An 18,007-nucleotide genomic window follows, 5' to 3' on the forward strand; every position below is an offset into this window, starting at 1 on the left:
TATCAAACTGTTACAATTTCAATTTGTAATTATATTAAAAAATATAATTAAAATTAAAAAAAGTTATAACATATTGATATTATACAAAACTGACACAATTTTAATTTATATTGCAATATATAAAAGTTGCACCAAATTCTTATCACTTCAATTAAAATAAAAAAAATTACAATATACTAAAGTCAAATTAACATAAATTCTTTATAAATGAAGTAATTACAAATTGGCATCACTTGTCATTTTATGTAATTTTTCTAAAATTCGTATCATTCATATGGTGCTTTTGCCTGAAATGTTCACCGATCTTTATCTATTTTAAAAGGAAATTTTATATTAATCTTTATTAAACAAATGTGATGCATAAAGTGCGTTCTTCTTTTGGTAAGCATCGCAGAAGTCAAAATCAGCGGTTGATGGGTGCAGGAAAGAGTCACAATCTGATTAAGTACTAAATAAATGAGAATGGGACAGAAATGAATACAATATTTGGTTTATAATTCTAAATCACAGTAACTTTCAATGAAACAATAAGCTTTTGAAATTTGAACATTTTGCAAGGGTATTAGTAGATTAGAGTAGAGGCAGTGGCCAGCTTATTTTTTTAAGGATACAAAAAATAGCAAAAGAAAAAGAACAAAGTGAATGTGTGAGTCAGTAGATGTTCTATATGAGGTTATCGGTGTAAGACACTCCTGTCTGGGGTAACCAATCATCACCAAGCAAAAAATTCGACACTGTAAAATTAGCTGCATCAGTGGCATTAATCACGTGATAACCAGACCACGTCACTCTATTGCTGGTATTAGACCCTGGCCCAGTGTTGCTGTACTCTGCGTAATACAAAGTGCTTAATGCAAAATCACCGTCCCATGCACGCCACCCTGCACCGTTGATCAAATCATCCATAAAAGTTTGCATATAAACAGTTCTAGAATATTCCTTCCACGGCCTTCCCAAATATGTTGAAACACCGCTGCTAGAAGCCAAATCGTCAGCTGCTCTAATGCTACAGTTGTGGATAGAAATTCCAGTGTCTTGGTTTGGATCTGTTCTTCCTTGTGCGGTGATGGCGTTGAATTGACCCTGCATGGGGAGACGAGGATACATGTTGCAACTCTGGAACACAACCTTAGCGTTTCCGAATATGAAATCTACGGTGCCGTAGATGTCGCATTCGCTGTAGAATTGTCTCAGTGAATGGACGTATAGTGTGTCTTGATACCCCTCGAAGCTGCAGCTGTAAAACGTGGACAAATCTGCTCCGTTTCGAACGGCCACAGCTTGGTGCTTCACGGCTCCGGCGGTGTTGCGGATGGTCATATTCACACCCACGAATCCTTGCCCTACCACAGCTGCATCATTGGTGAAAAATTTATCAGATATTTGGAAAATTATTCTCTTTGGATAATTATTAGAAGCATATTAAAATGAATTTTCTTATAATATCTAATTTCTCACATCAGAGTAAGTAATTGAAGATTTATTATTATTATTATTACCTAATGTTGCGGAGCTGAAGGTTGTCCAGCCATCAACGACGCTACGATTGCCGGTGATAATTGTCTTGTTGATACCATCGCCGACCATCATCAAGTAGGTCTTCTTCTTATCGATGGTCACAATTTCGTCATACACACCAGCAGTGACGTAGATAAGGAAGTATCCATCGGTGGAGACAGATTTGTTGGGAGCTGCAGCAATGGCATCACTGATGGTGGTGAAGTTCCCGCTTCCATCTTGGCTCACCGTCACAATATCTCTCACCACAACACCCTGACTCACCGAGACCTGAAGGAGCTTCCTCCTACTCACGGACTCGTAGATCGCACGGGTTGTGCTGGACATCTTAAGCGGCAAACGCCCGTTTCGGAACCCTTGTTGTTTCTTGGTAGGGTGCATTGTGTTGAGTTTGGATCTGGGAACCCAACCCTTGGTGAAGAGAGCGAGCGAGACACTGTAGAGTTTGGTGTCGTTGGAGAGAGGGAGTGTGAGACCGTTTCTGACGCTCCAAGCGGATGCAGTGTCTTTGAGACCGTCCAGGCATGTTTGCTGGTTGGTCAGAATGGCGCTGAGTAAGGTTTGGATGTCGTCGGCTTGAAAACTGGGGAGAAACCTCGTTGTCTTGTTCACGGTTTGGAAGGAACTCGAAAGGAAATCGAAGTTGAGTTCCCCGAGAGTACGGCAATCTTGCAGCGCACGGATTGCGGTGGCGGAAAGAGAAGAACGACGCTGGAGGTATTTGTCGACGAGGCTCAAGAACTTTCGAGCCTGCGATAGTGACTTTTTGACGGAGAATCGGCCATAGTCGTAAACGTTGCCGTTTTGGGGAGGGAGAACGGATTTACAGTAAGATGGGTCGGGGGTGGATTGGCATGCGGTTCCAGGGGAGACAGGAGTTGAAGGATTTGAAACGGTGTCTGCGGAAACTATTACAGAGTGAAAGAAAGGTAAGAGAAAGAGAAAGATTGAGAGAGAATAAGAAAGCTTGGAAGCCATAGTAGTAGTGAGATATTGTTTTGGTGACTTGGAAACTAGGTTTGGCTCAATGAATTTATAGGTGGAGAGGACCAACTTTTTTAACGAGACAGGGACCTCGGATTCTGGGTTTAATTGTTTTTTTTTTTTTTTTTTATGTTTTACTGCAGGTGAAGGTTGACCAGGCTTATGAATTAAAGAGAATTAAATACTGGTAGCAGTAGATTAATGGAATAGTCATAAGTCAACTAAGGAAGACTTTGTCAATCGAGTTACACTGGACACGCATCTTGGAAATTGTAACTATGGGATTTGCCACTAGGATTTTCTCAATAAATTTATGTATTTATGAAATGTGCAGTAGGTGGTGATTAATTAATTAATTAGGGACACTACCGAATCATTTGTCCTGTTCTACTTAGATGAATATAAATGTTACGGTACTTGTAACATGCAATTCACTGGGATGAATAAAGGTTTCTGCATGATGGAGTAATTCATAAATAATTAAGGAAAGCACTTTTTTATAATATATTTTTATTAAATGGGGTGTTTTATATCTCTCGTTAAATAATTTATTGTGTTCTATGTCTCATAAATCTTATGCAAAATCTTACCGCACTAAGGAGAATATATTAAAAATATATGTTAACCAAATAACTATTAGATCCAACCGCGAAAATTGTGTTGTGATAAGAATATTTACTAAACTAAATCAATTTAAATACACTGAAAATATTTTTATGTTCATAACTTAATAGGCAGTAATAATAGTCTATTATTAGCTTTTGTAATAATAATAATCACTTTCACACCTAAAATAATTTTTAATTGATTCACAATATACTAGTGTTATATCGCACATTTAAGGATAGATATTAAATAAACGCACACTAAGCATATAATTCTGTAAAGAATCACATTTGAGAATGAATATTAAAATACAAAAAATAACAACGTGGACATTTGCCAAACTATTAGCACTTAAACAATCAAAAGAAGAATGGAGTAAAGGATTCATTTCACAGAAAAATATTTACATTCTTCTTAACGTCAGCTGTCTTCTAGAATTCATAGAAATGGGTATATATATATATATATATATATATATATATGTAGTGAGGATAATATATTTTCATTTAAATTGAAAATAAAAACATAATGTATTCAATCAACTGAGTTATATCAGTGTAAATTTTTTTCTTTTACATGAATAGTGTGTGTGCAAATGTATCACAAAAGACGTTATCAGGAGAAAAAAAAAGTAAGAAGATCCCATAACATGAAAAATGTGTAATTAATTATATCTAGAGTGACACTGAAAAGACATGAAAAATAAAGCACAGTATTTTTTGTGTGTTGAAAAGTGGAAGCCAGCGGATACTGGGAACAAAAAACAATTAAGGGCTGAAAGGCCAAAGAAAACGTTTGGTAAAAGAGTTGTTCTACCCATTGATGCCTAACTGTTTGAAATTAAAAGATGGCAGACAGGAAAAAAGAATAATGGAAACATGAAAAAGGCAAATTTGAATTTGATTCAACACACAGACACACAAAGTCATAACATAACTGCTGATTCTGCAAACTAATGTACTGGAATAAGTAATCATCAAACACTAATCATGATTAAGTAAATGTGTATAGAAATTAAGAGGACCGATACATGTTTGAATGTTTGAGTAAACATGGAGATAATATATTAAGAGTTACAACGTAGCTTTCCTAGTACACTTTTGTCGGAAGCCCTGCGTTTACGAGATATAAAATCAATGAAAATGATTTTAGGACTTGACTTTCATATTTTGTTTTCTCGATCTAATGTGTGTTATTAATTCTTAAAAAGAAAATAATAATATTTTAATCAATGATTTATATTAAATTATGTCAAAAAATAAAATATGAAAGTAAAAAAAAAATTATTATTTTCCTAAAACCAATTCACAAAATTTTGATTGGTTGATTGGAAAGTTAGGAAGTTAGATCTGAAGAGTGTGTAGTTTTGACCTTGATGGTTAACGCGTAAACTCTGTTCTTGACATTTTTATATATGTTTATGGCGGTGAAGGGCCCACACGTTGCAGAAATTTCTGAGTAAACAATATCTGCCAAATTTGCAAGCTGGGATCAATAGAAAAGAAGACTCCAAAGTCGAACCGTTAAGGATTCACTATACTATATATATATATTATCCTACAAAAAACTCCTTTGAAAAAATAGACACACCCTGCCCCTGCTCCAACCTTTTCCTTATCAATAATAATGCAACGCGGAATCTCAATAATTTAACTCCTCTCTTACTTCCTCTGGGACTAACACTTCTAACAATCCACATAACAATCAATAATTATAACTCATGATTATTATTTATTTAATTATTTTTAAAAATTATATAATTTACTCTTGAATATGCTCTTATATTTCATTATGATATAAAATAATTTGTATTTATACTTCTTATTTTTTAATAATAATAAAAGTTGTGTAAATGTTCATCTAGATAGAACTCGCTACCCGTATCAGCGAAGTTCCAGCACATTCTCAAAATGCTAATTATTCTGATTTATGATAAGTTTGGTGCTTTTATAAAATTGTGAATTTGCGAAAGTCAAAATCAGTCATTATAAATTGATTATTATGTACACTAGTTGAAAAACTCGAGCAAGTTGTTTGTATCAAAATCGAATCCAAGTCAAAGGAAGCACGTTATATTTACACTGAAGCTACCAATTATTAAAATTAACTTTAAAAAAAATATATATTATATTAAAAAATAACATACTATATAACAATTTGTAATATATTATCAAGAGTATAAAAGATACACATTTAAAAAACACAAAATGTAACTTAAGTAGAATGATAAAACATGTAACATTAGATAGTTTAATTATAAGTTTCATTTTAGTTTGTCTTCTTTTTATAGAATAGTCGTCTTTTTAAAACGTGGAAAATCTGTGACGTCCCATTTTAATAGATTACACTACTAAATAAAGCATCACACAATTATAATAATGAGAAGCACTCAGATGAACATAAACGTAGAAAGGTAACTGTTACAGTCATCCGGAATTTCTTAAAAGGAAACTTAGACATACAACCATGCCATAAGAAAACACAATTTAAAAGTTTAACAGTCTTGCAAAAAGGTTGTCCTCAAGGCAGTTAATACAAAAGGCCTCATGGCCATGAAACTAATCCTAAGGGCTCCAAGGTAAAAATCTAGACTGCACCGCTGTTGCCCCCAGATCCATCCCGAACATCCCTTCCATCTGCTCCCACCAATAAGGTGATCATCGCAAAAGAGAAAACATAGCAGAAACAATACAAAGTGCAAGGGTAAGCTAGTGTAACATGAAACTTATCATAGTGTAAAAGAATAAGTGCATAATCATTCCTTAACATGCAACACAACAGGCACAGGACGTCATGTTATAGCAAACAAGCAGGACACTATGACTCAATTATCCGGATACATATATTAAGATCGGATTCACTGGACGCTTGCACTTGTGGTGGCCTCTACTGCTCTGCAGAGCCATTGCCAATGGGTTTCACCCTACCACACACAAGGTTAGCCTTTAAACGTCTAAGGCCATTATCCTGCCAAAGACTAGGGCCTCCCGCTACTCTCACCACTTGGGTCAGTTTGCTCTACTTGAGACTCACTGACCCTTTAGAGTTTCGGGATGCAATCTTTACTTGAATCCTTATCTTAATATATACACTACACGCCACCATAAAGTCTCCCCACGAGACTCATGGAATTACGCCTATTTCACACCAACCTCATGGCTCATATCACATAACCACCACTTGCAACCACAACATTTATTTCACATGCTCATTATCAACCATCCAAACACAACTTCATACATTACTCATGCTATCATTCATCTCATACTTTATAAATGCATACCAAGACATACATATATCACAAAATAGTATTCATCCCAAATAAACGTGTGCCAAAATTTAAGTATCTGCAATTCCATACAATCAAGCATAACCCACAACCATAACTCTTACACCAAAATTCCAAAGAAAATTTATTATCATAAAACCAAAATCATTGCAGTAATGCGTGACACATTTCTCAAGCTACAATATCTAATTGACGATCCAACCGGTCAAACCATAAAATAGCATGTTGTGAACCAAATGTCAAAATTTGAGCTCAATCCAACGGTTAATGAGTCAGAAAATTCAATTTTACTAAAACTGCGCATATCAGAAAAATACCCAGTCGCCCAACGAGTCAAGGAACTCGCCCAGCGACTGTGCGACGCATCAGAATACGAAAAAAGACGTCAGACATCACAGTTTCATGAATATTTGAACCCCTAACTCAGAAATATGCCAAAACTAACATTTTCCAATCATTTAAGCATAAAACATAAACGAAAACAAACCACATATTTCAAAAACGCGAAAAGAACCTAGCTTCCCTTACCTTGCTTAGATGCTAAAACGAAATAGACCCGCAACTAAGAAGTATTTCAGCTCCAAGGGCTAGAGCAGTGAGCTGAAACATGGAAATCAGCACAGAACGGGGTAAATAAACGGAACCCTAACTGACCAACATGCTCAAACAGCGGGAAAAGGGGAAGAAAGTAGACCAAATGCTCAAGAGTTCGACTTACCAGGAAGTATAGGGTCGATCTTTGCTACCTCAGGATGGAAGAGGACTGTGCCCTAGCAGAGCCTTGCTGAAGGATAGAGGGTTTGGGGAAGAGGGCAGCTCTGGAAAACAGAAGGGTGAAGAATGAGAGAGTTGGAAGGGTATAGGGTCCTACTGAAGGGCTGCCCTTGGGCCTACGAAGGGACCAGGCCCACAGCTTCTTAACACTGAAAAAAAGGCTTACAATATCTCCCCAACAACAAAAATTTTTCGTCCTCGAAAAATTAGACTTACCAGAACAGATGTGGGTATGAACTCCTCATCTCCTCCTCTAGCTCCCAAGTTGCGTCACCTGTCCTCCGGTCCCAGATGACCTTCACAAGACTAGTGGCTCTTCCCTTGCGCTCCTTCACTTGGCGATCCTCTATAGCCACGGGCTGTACCACTACCTGGAGATTCTCCCTGACTTGCACATCCTCCGCCTCCAACACATGTGATGGGTCAAAACATACTTCCGTAGCTGTGAAACATGAAAGACTGGGTGTAGATTAGCCAACTGGGGTGGCAATGCAACCTCATAAGCCACGGGCCCTATCCTCCTCAAGATCTGATACGGACCCAAAACTTAGGTGACAACTTCCTTGAGCGGATAGCCCTCCCCACACCAGTGGTTCGGGTCACCCTCAAGAACACATGCTCCCCAGCCTCAAACTCTAAGGGTCTCCTTCTTCGGTCTGCATATGCCTTCTGCCGACTCTGAGATGCTTGCAACCTGTCTCTCACTAACTGCACCTTCTCTGTGGTTTGTTGCAACAACTCAGGTCCAACCAAAACTGACTCACCGTCCTGGTACCAACACAAGGGAGTCCTACACCTCCTCCCATACAAAGCCTCATAAGGCGCCATCCCTATACTCGCTTGGTAACTGTTGTTGTAGGTGAACTCCACCAGCGGTAACACTCATCCCAACTGCCAAGGTGGTCCAAGATACATGTCCTCAACAAGTCCTCCAAGGACTGAATACCCTCTCTGACTGGCCATCCGTCTGAGGATGATAAGCAGAACTCATCCTCAACCTGCTACCCATAGCCTCCTGCAGTGCCTGCCAGAACCTGGAAGTGAACCGGGGGTCTCTGTCAGACACTATGCTACTAGGCACTCCATGAAGTCTCACTATCTCTCGGATGTAAGCTGGGCCAACTTGGTCATAGACATCTGAGATTCACTGCCAAAAAGTGAGCACTCTTCGTCAAACGATCCACCACTACCCATATAGCATCATGTCCTCTCACGGTGCGAGGCAAGTGGGTAACAAAATCCATGGCTATGCTATCCCACTTCCACACCGGAATATCTAGGGTTGAAGCGTTCCACCGGGTTTCTGATGCTCCACCTTAGCCTTTTGACAAGTCAAACAGGCCGATACAAACTGTGCAACTTCCTTTTTCATGCCCTGCCACCAAAAGTTCTCCTTGAGGTCTTGGTACATCTTAGTCATGCCAGGGTGCAGACTAAGACGACTCTTGTGTCCCTCCTCAAGGATCAACTTCCTCAACTCAACATCCTCTGGTACACAAACCCTGCCTCTGAACCTCAACACACCATCACTGCCCAAGGCAAACTCCTTGGCCTGATCCGATCCCAGTAACTCTTTTACCTTCTGTAGACTAACATCCCTTGCTTGCCTCTCCCTGATTAAGCCCAAGAAGTCACTAGATATAACCAAGGTGCTACACCTAATGAATTCCGGCTCCAACTCAAACTGTAGCTTCATGTCTCTGAAGCTCTCAAGCAACTCTAACTCTTTTATCATCAAGTGTGCCACATGCACTGTCTTCCTACTCAATGCGTCTGCCACCACATTCGCCTTCCCTGGATGATAGAGAAGCTCGAAGTCGTAGTCCTTCAGAAACTCTATCCACCGCCTCTGCCTCATATTAACTCTTTCTGATCGAAGAGATACTTCAAACTCTTGTGGTCACTAAACACACGGAACTGTGCACCATACAAGTAGTGCCTCCATATCTTCAAAGCAAAAACCACCGCTGCTAACTCTAGGTCATGAGTGGGGTAGTTCTTCTCATGAACCTTCAACTGCCTTGAAGCATAAGCCACCACCTTCCTCTCTTGCATCAAGACACACCCAAGGCCCTGATGAGAGGCATCACAGTAAACCTCAAAGGGTTTACTCACATCTGGGATTACCAACACTGGAGCACTCGTCAGCCTCTGCTTAAGCTCCCTGAAGCTCTCTTCACATCTATCAGTCCATGCAAACGGTTGATCTTTCCTGGTTAGCTGTGTCAAGGGTGCCACTATCTTGGAGAACCCCTCTATAAATCTCCTGTAGTAGCCAGCTAAACCCACGAAGCTCCGAATCTCAGTCACTGACTTGGGACACTCCCACTGTATCACGGCCTCTACCTTAGCTGGATCCACAGCTATACCCTGAGCTGATATCACGTGCCCCAAGAACTGCACCTCTCTCATCCAGAAGTCGCACTTTGACAACTTGGCAAACAGTTGTTTCTCCCTCAAGATGCTAAGCACTATCCTCAGATGCTCGGCATGTTCCTCTGCGTCCTGGAGTAGATGAGAATGTCGTCTATGAAGACCACGACAAACTTATCTAAAACGGACGGAAGATCCGGTTCATGTAATCCATGAACAAAGCTGGAGCATTAGTCACACCGAATGGCATGACAACATACTCGTAGTGCCCATATCTGGATCTGAAAGCAGTCTTCTCAACATCTTCTGCCTTCACCAAAATCTGATGATAACCTGACCGGAGATCAATCTTGGAGAACACGACGCCCCATGTAGCTGATCCATCAAATCATCTATTCTGGCAAGGGGTACTTATTCTTGATAGTCAGCTTGTTCAGCTGCCTATAATCCACACACAACCTTGAGCCACCGTCCTTCTTCTTCACAAGCAAAACAGGCGCTCCCCACGGCGAAGCACTCGGCCGTATAAACTGTTTCTCAAGCAATTCCTCTATCTGCTTCTTTAACTCTACCAACTCTGCTGGGGCCATGCGGTAAGGAGCTATCGATACAGGACCGGCTCCTGGTACCAAGTCTATGGAGAACTCAACTTCTCTCCTGGGGGCAAACCCGGTACCTCTTGGGGAACACATCCTCAAAGTCCCTGACCACTGGTATCACGGTGATCCTCTCCTCCTTCTCAACTTCTATCCTGGCAAAGACCATATAACACTGCGGCCGCTCTGAATTTCCTTCATAACCCCATGGAAAGACAACAACTCAGGCTCCTCTGAGTTGGAGAACAACAGCTTCTTCTCCGACAGTCTATGAGAACATGGATTGGCAGAGAGCCAATCCATTCCCAAGATCACATCTAGCCCTTGCAGAGGGAGGCATATAAGATTGACTTTGTATACGCGTCCCTCTACCTCAACTGGACATCTAGCACACACGAAGAAGTCCTAACCAACCCAGATGCCGGAGTAGATACCACGAGATCAAACTGTAGCTCACACACCGGCAGACCCAACTCCCGCACACAAGACTCTGACACAAAAGAGTGTGTCGCTCCAGAATCAAAAAGCACACAACAAGACTTGCCAGATATCACACAACAACCAATAACAAGGTTACCTGAACCTGCTGCCTCTGACCCGGTCATCGCAAAACCCTGCCTGTAGCCTGAGGCCTGCTGCCTCCTCCTCTCTGCTGAGTCTGGCCTGAACTCTGACTCGGAGTGTGTGGTGAAGGTCGTGCTACTGTCCTCCTCAGAGTGGGACAATCCCTACCAAAGTGGCCCTCTCTGCCACAATGGTTGCACCTGCGGAAACCTGATAGCTGCGGGCAGAAATTCTTCCATGCGGTCCTCCGCAATGATGGCACTGGATCCTGCTGGGCGGGGAAGAAAACCTCTAGACCCCTGTGGCTGTGGATGAGGCCTAGCATAAGGCTTCCTCTTCTCTTCAACTCGGCCTGGACCCAGATGGTCCACTAACTCTCTGCTGTGGCTGCTGCTGAGCTTCCACCTCTACCTTCATTCGCTCCATGACCCTGGCCTTTTCCACCAAGGCCGCAAAGTCCTTGATGGACAGTGGAGCTACCATCAGCGGATGTCTCCTCTGAGACCATTCTCAAACTTCCTGCAACGCCACTCCTCATCGAGCGGCATGGTGTAAAAACGCCCCAGATGCTTGAACCTCTCGGCGTACTCAGCTACTGACTTGTTCCCCTGCGTCAGCTGGAGGAACTCTACCTCCTTAGCGTACCTCACGCTATCAGGTAGGGATGGCAACGGGGCGGGGCGGGTACGAGTATCATGATCCCATCCCCATCCCCATAATAAAAATTCATCCCCATCCCCATCCCCAAACCCAACGGGTATACAACTTTTGACCCATCCCCATCCCCACCGGGTAATGGGTATTTTCTTATACCCATACCCATACCCATTTTTTTATTGTTCCATATATCAATTAAATATTTTTTATAAAAAAATTTAAAAATCACACCAACGGAATCATGATACTATCAAAATATTCAATATTAAAATAACATACTCTTTTTGATTTTCATGATGTCAAATATTAAGAAAAATATTATAATAGTATAAATCTCAAATTAAAGTATCAAATAACAACTAAATAAAATTCAAATAATTATATAAAAGCTAAAAAATTACACATTACTAAAATTTTATAATAACCAAAATATTTATTAATTTTACAAATGATCAGTGGTTTCATTTGCATTCGATCCACCTACACATAGAAAAAAAATGAAAAATTAGATATGATATAATAATTGAAATTGAAAATTTTAATTACTAGAATATAATGTACCTTCTTCATCAGATTCATTTTCACTCATGAGAACATCTTTTCCTTTTAATTTTTTAACACCTACAAACACCAAATGTAGAATATTAGATGAGAATTCACAAAAAATACTAACAAAAAATATTAATAAATTTGAGTAACTTACCTAGATGGTTTGAGTTCCATATCCAACTTCTTGTACACATCAAAGCCTCTATAGTAAATAATTAAACATTATCATGAAACAAAAAATAAATAATAAATAAAATTATCATAAAGGAGTAAAGATAATTAAATGTGTGACCCAAATTTGAGAATATCCATTTGAACATAACATAACGGAAAAAAATGTATAATTAAGATTATGATAAAAGGAAAAGTACCTTGAAGATCTGCTTAAACCTTAAAGAACAAGCCAAACAATTAAAAGAGAGTAAAAAAGTGTATAACCAAAGTAACAAAAAGAAGAGCTACAAAATAAGAGTCAAACATTTTCATGAAAATAAATAAATAAATAAAGATAATCAAATGTGTAACCTAAAAATTATTTCATAGAATGAAATTGAGGAACACCTATTTGAACATAACCATGTACAAAGAGTAAAAATTATGTAATAAGAAGAAGAAAAATTACCTTCAAAATTAAATCTTGAAAAACAAACCAGACAATTGAGAGAGTAAACAAAGTGTATAACAAAAAACAAAGAGAATGAGAAATATGTTATATATATATATATATATATATATATATATATATATATTATATTATATTATATATTATATTACTATGTATATATATATTATATGTATGGATATCTTATGTTTATATATATATATAATTATTTATATATATTATATTATATTATATATTATATTATTATTACTATGTATATATATTATATGTGTGGATATCTTATGTTTATATATATATACTAGTGTAAACACAGGCGCTATCGCGCCTGCGTGTACGCATTTTTCGAATTATATTTACAATTAATGATATTGTAATGTTATTAAGTTAATGAACAAAATAAAAGTATATTTATAAAAATTAAAGTGAAATGTATGGAGAAAATATGAAAAAAATAACTGTTGATGAATAGTATGAGAAAAAAGAAAAAGGAGATAAATAAATAATTTTATAAAAACTTGTAAAAGTAACCGTTAATTTTTAAAAATTTAATAAATAATTAAATTGTAAAGGGTAAAATTGGAATTATGAAATGTGGACACAAAAGAGGGAATCCCCTTTATATATAGTTATAGATATATATATATATATTTTATAGATATATATTTATTTTAAGTATATATTATATTATATTATATAATAATATAAATATAATAATATATATTATATTATTATGTATATATATTATATGTATATGCGTAGATATTTTATGCTTTTATATATATATATATATATATATATATATATATATATATATATATATATATATATATATATATATTTCTTTTAAATTTTTATAAATTTGTCATGTTATAAATTTGTTTATAAAAGATCTCACTAGTTAAATGATTAATTTGTTTTATACGTATATATTATATATATTATATTATATTATTATGTATATATATTATATATATATTATATTATATTATATTATATTATATTATATTATATTACATGTATATGTGTAAATATATATATATATATATATATATATATATAAAAGTATATTTTATTTATATGTATATATACTATATTATATTATATTATATTATATTATATTATATTATATTTTATGTGTAAATATATTATTTATTTATATATATTTTTTAGATTATTTAATAAATTATAAATAGTTTAGTAATTTAAGCGGGGACGGGTATTTGGGCGGGTATATATATATCTCCATCCCCATCCCCATCCCCAGTTGAAAATTTCGGGTATTATCCATACCCATACCCATACCCAGTCAAAGCGGGGATTCCCCGTCAAAACGGGGACGGGTTCGGGTGATACCCACGGGCACGGATTTATTTGCCATCTCTACTATCAGGGAAGTACTCTGAAAGAAACCTCCTCTTGAAGGCTTCCCATGTGATATCCTCATGCTTCTCTTCCATCACCAGCTTCATGCTAGCCCACCAATGCTCAGCCTCTCCAGTGAGCATGTAGACAGTGAAAGCCAGTCTGCTCTCATCGGGGCACCTCTTGGCATCAAAGATGCGCTCCATATCTTTCATCCATTGGTCCGCCTGATCGGGACTCTTCTTGCCATCAAACTTGGCAGGTTGGTGCTTCAAAAAGTCTTCCAAACTCCATTCAGGGGGTGGAGGTTGGGGATGAGGACCATACATCTGAGCACCAGCATCATTCTCCCCTAACTGACGGAGAGCATCCACGTGCTGCCTCTGAGCATCCTCTGCAGCCTGCCTAGCAGCTTCCATCTGCTGCATCATGAAGTTCTGCTGCTCGAGAGAGGCTTCCTGGCGCTGCATCGCCGCCTCATGCTGTTGCATCATGGCATTGCTTTGCTGAGTCAAAGCCGCAGCCATGGCCTCGATCGCCCTGGCCAGATCTTGTCCGTCGCCCTGAGGGGGTGGAGTAGGAGCGATACGCGGGGGTGCCATATCACTGGACACATAGAAAGCACCATTAGAAACTGGGTTAGACTGGAAACTTATCTAAACGTGACAAGAAAGACACAACGAAAGCTAAGCAAACACATAGCCCACAGACACTTAGGAACGAAGGCTCTGATACCATAAAAGTATGACGTCCCATTTTAATAGATTACACTACTAAATAAAGCATCACACAATTATAATAATGAGAAGCACTCAGATGAACATAAACGTAGAAAGGTAACTGTTACAGTCATCCGGAATTTCTTAAAAGGAAACTTAGGCATACAACCATGCCATAAGAAAACACAATTTAAAAGTTTAACAGTCTTGCAAAAAGGTTGTCCTCAAGGCAGTTAATACAAAAGGCCTCATGGCCATGAAACTAATCCTAAGGGCTCCAAGGTAAAAATCTAGACTGCACCGCTGTTGCCCCCAGATCCATCCCGAACATCCCTTCCATCTGCTCCCACCAATAAGGTGATCATCGCAAAAGAGAAAACATAGCAGAAACAATACAAAGTGCAAGGGTAAGCTAGTGTAACATGAAACTTATCATAGTGTAAAAGAATAAGTGCATAATCATTCCTTAACATGCAACACAACAGGCACAGGACGTCATGTTATAGCAAACAAGCAGGACACTATGACTCAATTATCCGGATACATATATTAAGATCGGATTCACTGGACGCTTGCACTTGTGGTGGCCTCTACTGCTCTGCAGAGCCATTGCCAATGGGTTTCACCCTACCACACACAAGGTTAGCCTTTAAACGTCTAAGGCCATTATCCTGCCAAAGACTAGGGCCTCCCGCTACTCTCACCACTTGGGTCAGTTTGCTCTACTTGAGACTCACTGACCCTTTAGAGTTTCGGGATGCAATCCTTACTTGAATCCTTATCTTAATATATACACTACACGCCACCATAAAGTCTCCCCACGAGACTCATGGAATTACGCCTATTTCACACCAACCTCATGGCTCATATCACATAACCACCACTTGCAACCACAACATTTATTTCTCATGCTCATTATCAACCATCCAAACACAACTTCATACATTACTCATGCTATCATTCATCTCATACTTTATAAATGCATACCAAGACATACATATATCACAAAATAGTATTCATCCCAAATAAACGTGTGCCAAAATTTAAGTACCTGCAATTCCATACAATCAAGCATAACCCACAACCATAACTCTTACACCAAAATTCCAAAGAAAATTTATTATCATAAAACCAAAATCATTGCAGTAATGCGTGACACATTTCTCAAGCTATAGATATCTAATTGACGATCCAACCGGTCAAACCATAAAATAGCATGTTGTGAACCAAATGTCAAAATTTGAGCTCAATCCAACGGTTAATGAGTCAGAAAATTCAATTTTACTAAAACTGCGCATATCAGAAAAATACCCAGTCGCCCAACGAGTCAAGGAACTCGCCCAGCGACTGTGCGACGCATCAGAATACGAAAAAAGACGTCAGACATCACAGTTTCATGAATATTTGAACCCCTAACTCAGAAATATACCAAAACTAACATTTTCCAATCATTTAAGCATAAAACATAAACGAAAACAAACCACATATTTCAAAAACGCGAAAAGAACCTAGCTTCCCTTACCTTGCTTAGATGCTAAAACGAAATAGACCCACAACTAAGAAGTATTTCAGCTCCAAGGGCTAGAGCAGTGAGCTGAAACATGGAAATCAACACAGAACGGGGTAAATAAACGGAACCCTAACTGACCAACATGCTCAAACAGCGGGAAAAGGGGAAGAAAGTAGACCAAATGCTCAAGAGTTCGACTTACCAGGAAGTATAGGGTCGATCTTTGCTACCTCAGGATGGAAGAGGACTGTGCCCTAGCAGAGCCTTGCTGAAGGATAGAGGGTTTGGGGAAGAGGGCAGCTCTGGAAAACAGAAGGGTGAAGAATGAGAGAGTTGGAAGGGTATAGGGTCCTACTGAAGGGCTGTCCTTGGGCCTACGAAGGGACCAGCCCACAACTTCTTAACACTGAAAAAAAAGGCTTACAAAATCTACGTTTTATTACGAAAATTATATGAATTTCAGACTTTTTTTCTATTTTGAATAAGCTCCGACCTTTCTCTTTCCTTCAAATTTTATGATAGAAAAATATAAGAAAACTATTTATAGCTATATAAAAATATATAAAGCTATTAAAAATTCATAGCTTCACACACTCATATCTATCAACATTGACATCCAAATTCTTTATGGACACTTGTTGTGTCAATATATAAAGGGTTAAATATGTTTTTGCTCCCTCAAGTTTCGGTGAATTTTGGAATTAGTCATTTTTCGAAACTTGATATCAATTTAGTCCTTCATCTTTAGAAATGTATGAATTTAGTCATTCTTACCAAATTTTGTTAAGTTTATCTGACGTTTTAAGCGCATTTCATGATAATATTTGAATTGTTTACAACATTTGACACATTTTTGCTTCAATGTTAACTTAAATATTATCTTAAAATACATTTAAAATGTCAAATAAACTTAAAAAATTTGATAAAAAGGACTAAATTCACACATTTTTAAAGATGAAGGACTAAATTGGTATCAAGTTTTGAAGAGGAATTAATTTCAAAATTTACTTAAACGTGAGGGACCAAAAACATATTTAACCCATATATAAACAAGAATATTAGGCCGTAAAATCTAAAAATGGGACGAACCGAGCAAGACGAAGTCGTGAACAAACACTAATCTCAATAAACCCAATTCGGAAGGCCCAATAGTCGAAACACGGTCTACAATGGTTTCAATTCAGAAGTTGCTTTCTGCACCCCTTACTTTCCTTTTGCAGCAATCTGACATTTTTTTTAATATCTTGGACTGGTGAATCAAAAGTATAATACAAATTAATCATTCCAAAAGATAAACTTTAAGTGTGATTTTTTATGCACAAGAAGCAATTGTTCTTCAATTTGCACCACACAAAAATGGGGTCCTTCTTTTCATCCTTTTTTCTTTTCCTTTTACGATGTCATGTCAACCATTTAGTATTTGTCTTTTGACAAAAATATTATTTCTGAAAAACTTAATTTTGAAACATATATTTATAAAAAAGTCTAAACACTGTTAAACATTGCGGTAAATGATTTATATAATGTTGATTTATACATTGAAATACATTATATAAACTACTTTTTGCAGTGAGCTTAATTTAGTACCCTTTATGATTTAAGTAACTCGATAAATAAAACCTACATATTTAATGGATCATTTTAGTTATTTCTTATGTTTATTTTTTTTAATAATAATAACTTTTAATAAGGGCAACAATTTGATGAATAAGATATGAAGTGAAAATATCAAACAAATAAAATAAGTTGATATAGACAAGAAAAACAAGACAATCCAAATCAAAGTGAAAGATTAGATGATTCATTGATTCATTCATTACCACATTAATGTGGCTAAATCGAAATGGAACAGAACATTCAACATGGTCTATGACAAGTATATGA

At 37.5% G+C, this 18,007-nt stretch overlaps 1 protein-coding gene and 1 long non-coding RNA gene across 2 annotated transcripts; both read right to left on the bottom strand.

Annotated features, from left to right (window-relative positions):
* Positions 1–463: 463 nt before the first annotated feature.
* Positions 464–2,537, bottom strand: LOC114193774 (probable pectinesterase/pectinesterase inhibitor 41). Its single transcript, XM_028083709.1, has 2 exons — positions 1,500–2,537; positions 464–1,352 (listed from the first exon to the last, which is right to left on the bottom strand). The coding sequence occupies exons 1-2, from the start codon at positions 2,494–2,496 to the stop codon at positions 664–666; spliced, it is 1,686 nt and encodes a 561-aa protein (XP_027939510.1). The 5' UTR covers positions 2,497–2,537; the 3' UTR covers positions 464–663.
* A 12,292-nt stretch (positions 2,538–14,829) lies between these two features.
* Positions 14,830–16,433, bottom strand: LOC114169491. The gene is made up of 3 exons (XR_003600945.1): positions 16,326–16,433; positions 16,136–16,207; positions 14,830–14,953 (listed from the first exon to the last, which is right to left on the bottom strand). It is a non-coding gene; the product is annotated as an uncharacterized LOC114169491 (long non-coding RNA).
* Positions 16,434–18,007: the final 1,574 nt, after the last annotated feature.

This window comes from Vigna unguiculata, chromosome 1 (genome assembly GCF_004118075.2).
Source record: "Vigna unguiculata cultivar IT97K-499-35 chromosome 1, ASM411807v1, whole genome shotgun sequence".
Classification (NCBI taxonomy): Eukaryota; Viridiplantae; Streptophyta; class Magnoliopsida; order Fabales; family Fabaceae; genus Vigna; species Vigna unguiculata.

Bases quoted from the DNA above. Each gene is read 5' to 3' on its own strand.
- LOC114193774 (XM_028083709.1), bottom strand. From the start codon at position 2,496: ATGGCTTCCAAGCTTTCTTATTCTCTCTCAATCTTTCTCTTTCTCTTA. The intron at 1,353-1,499 runs GTAATAATAATA...CCAATGATGCAG, and splicing joins CTTCAGCTCCGCAACATTAG to CTGTGGTAGGGCAAGGATTC.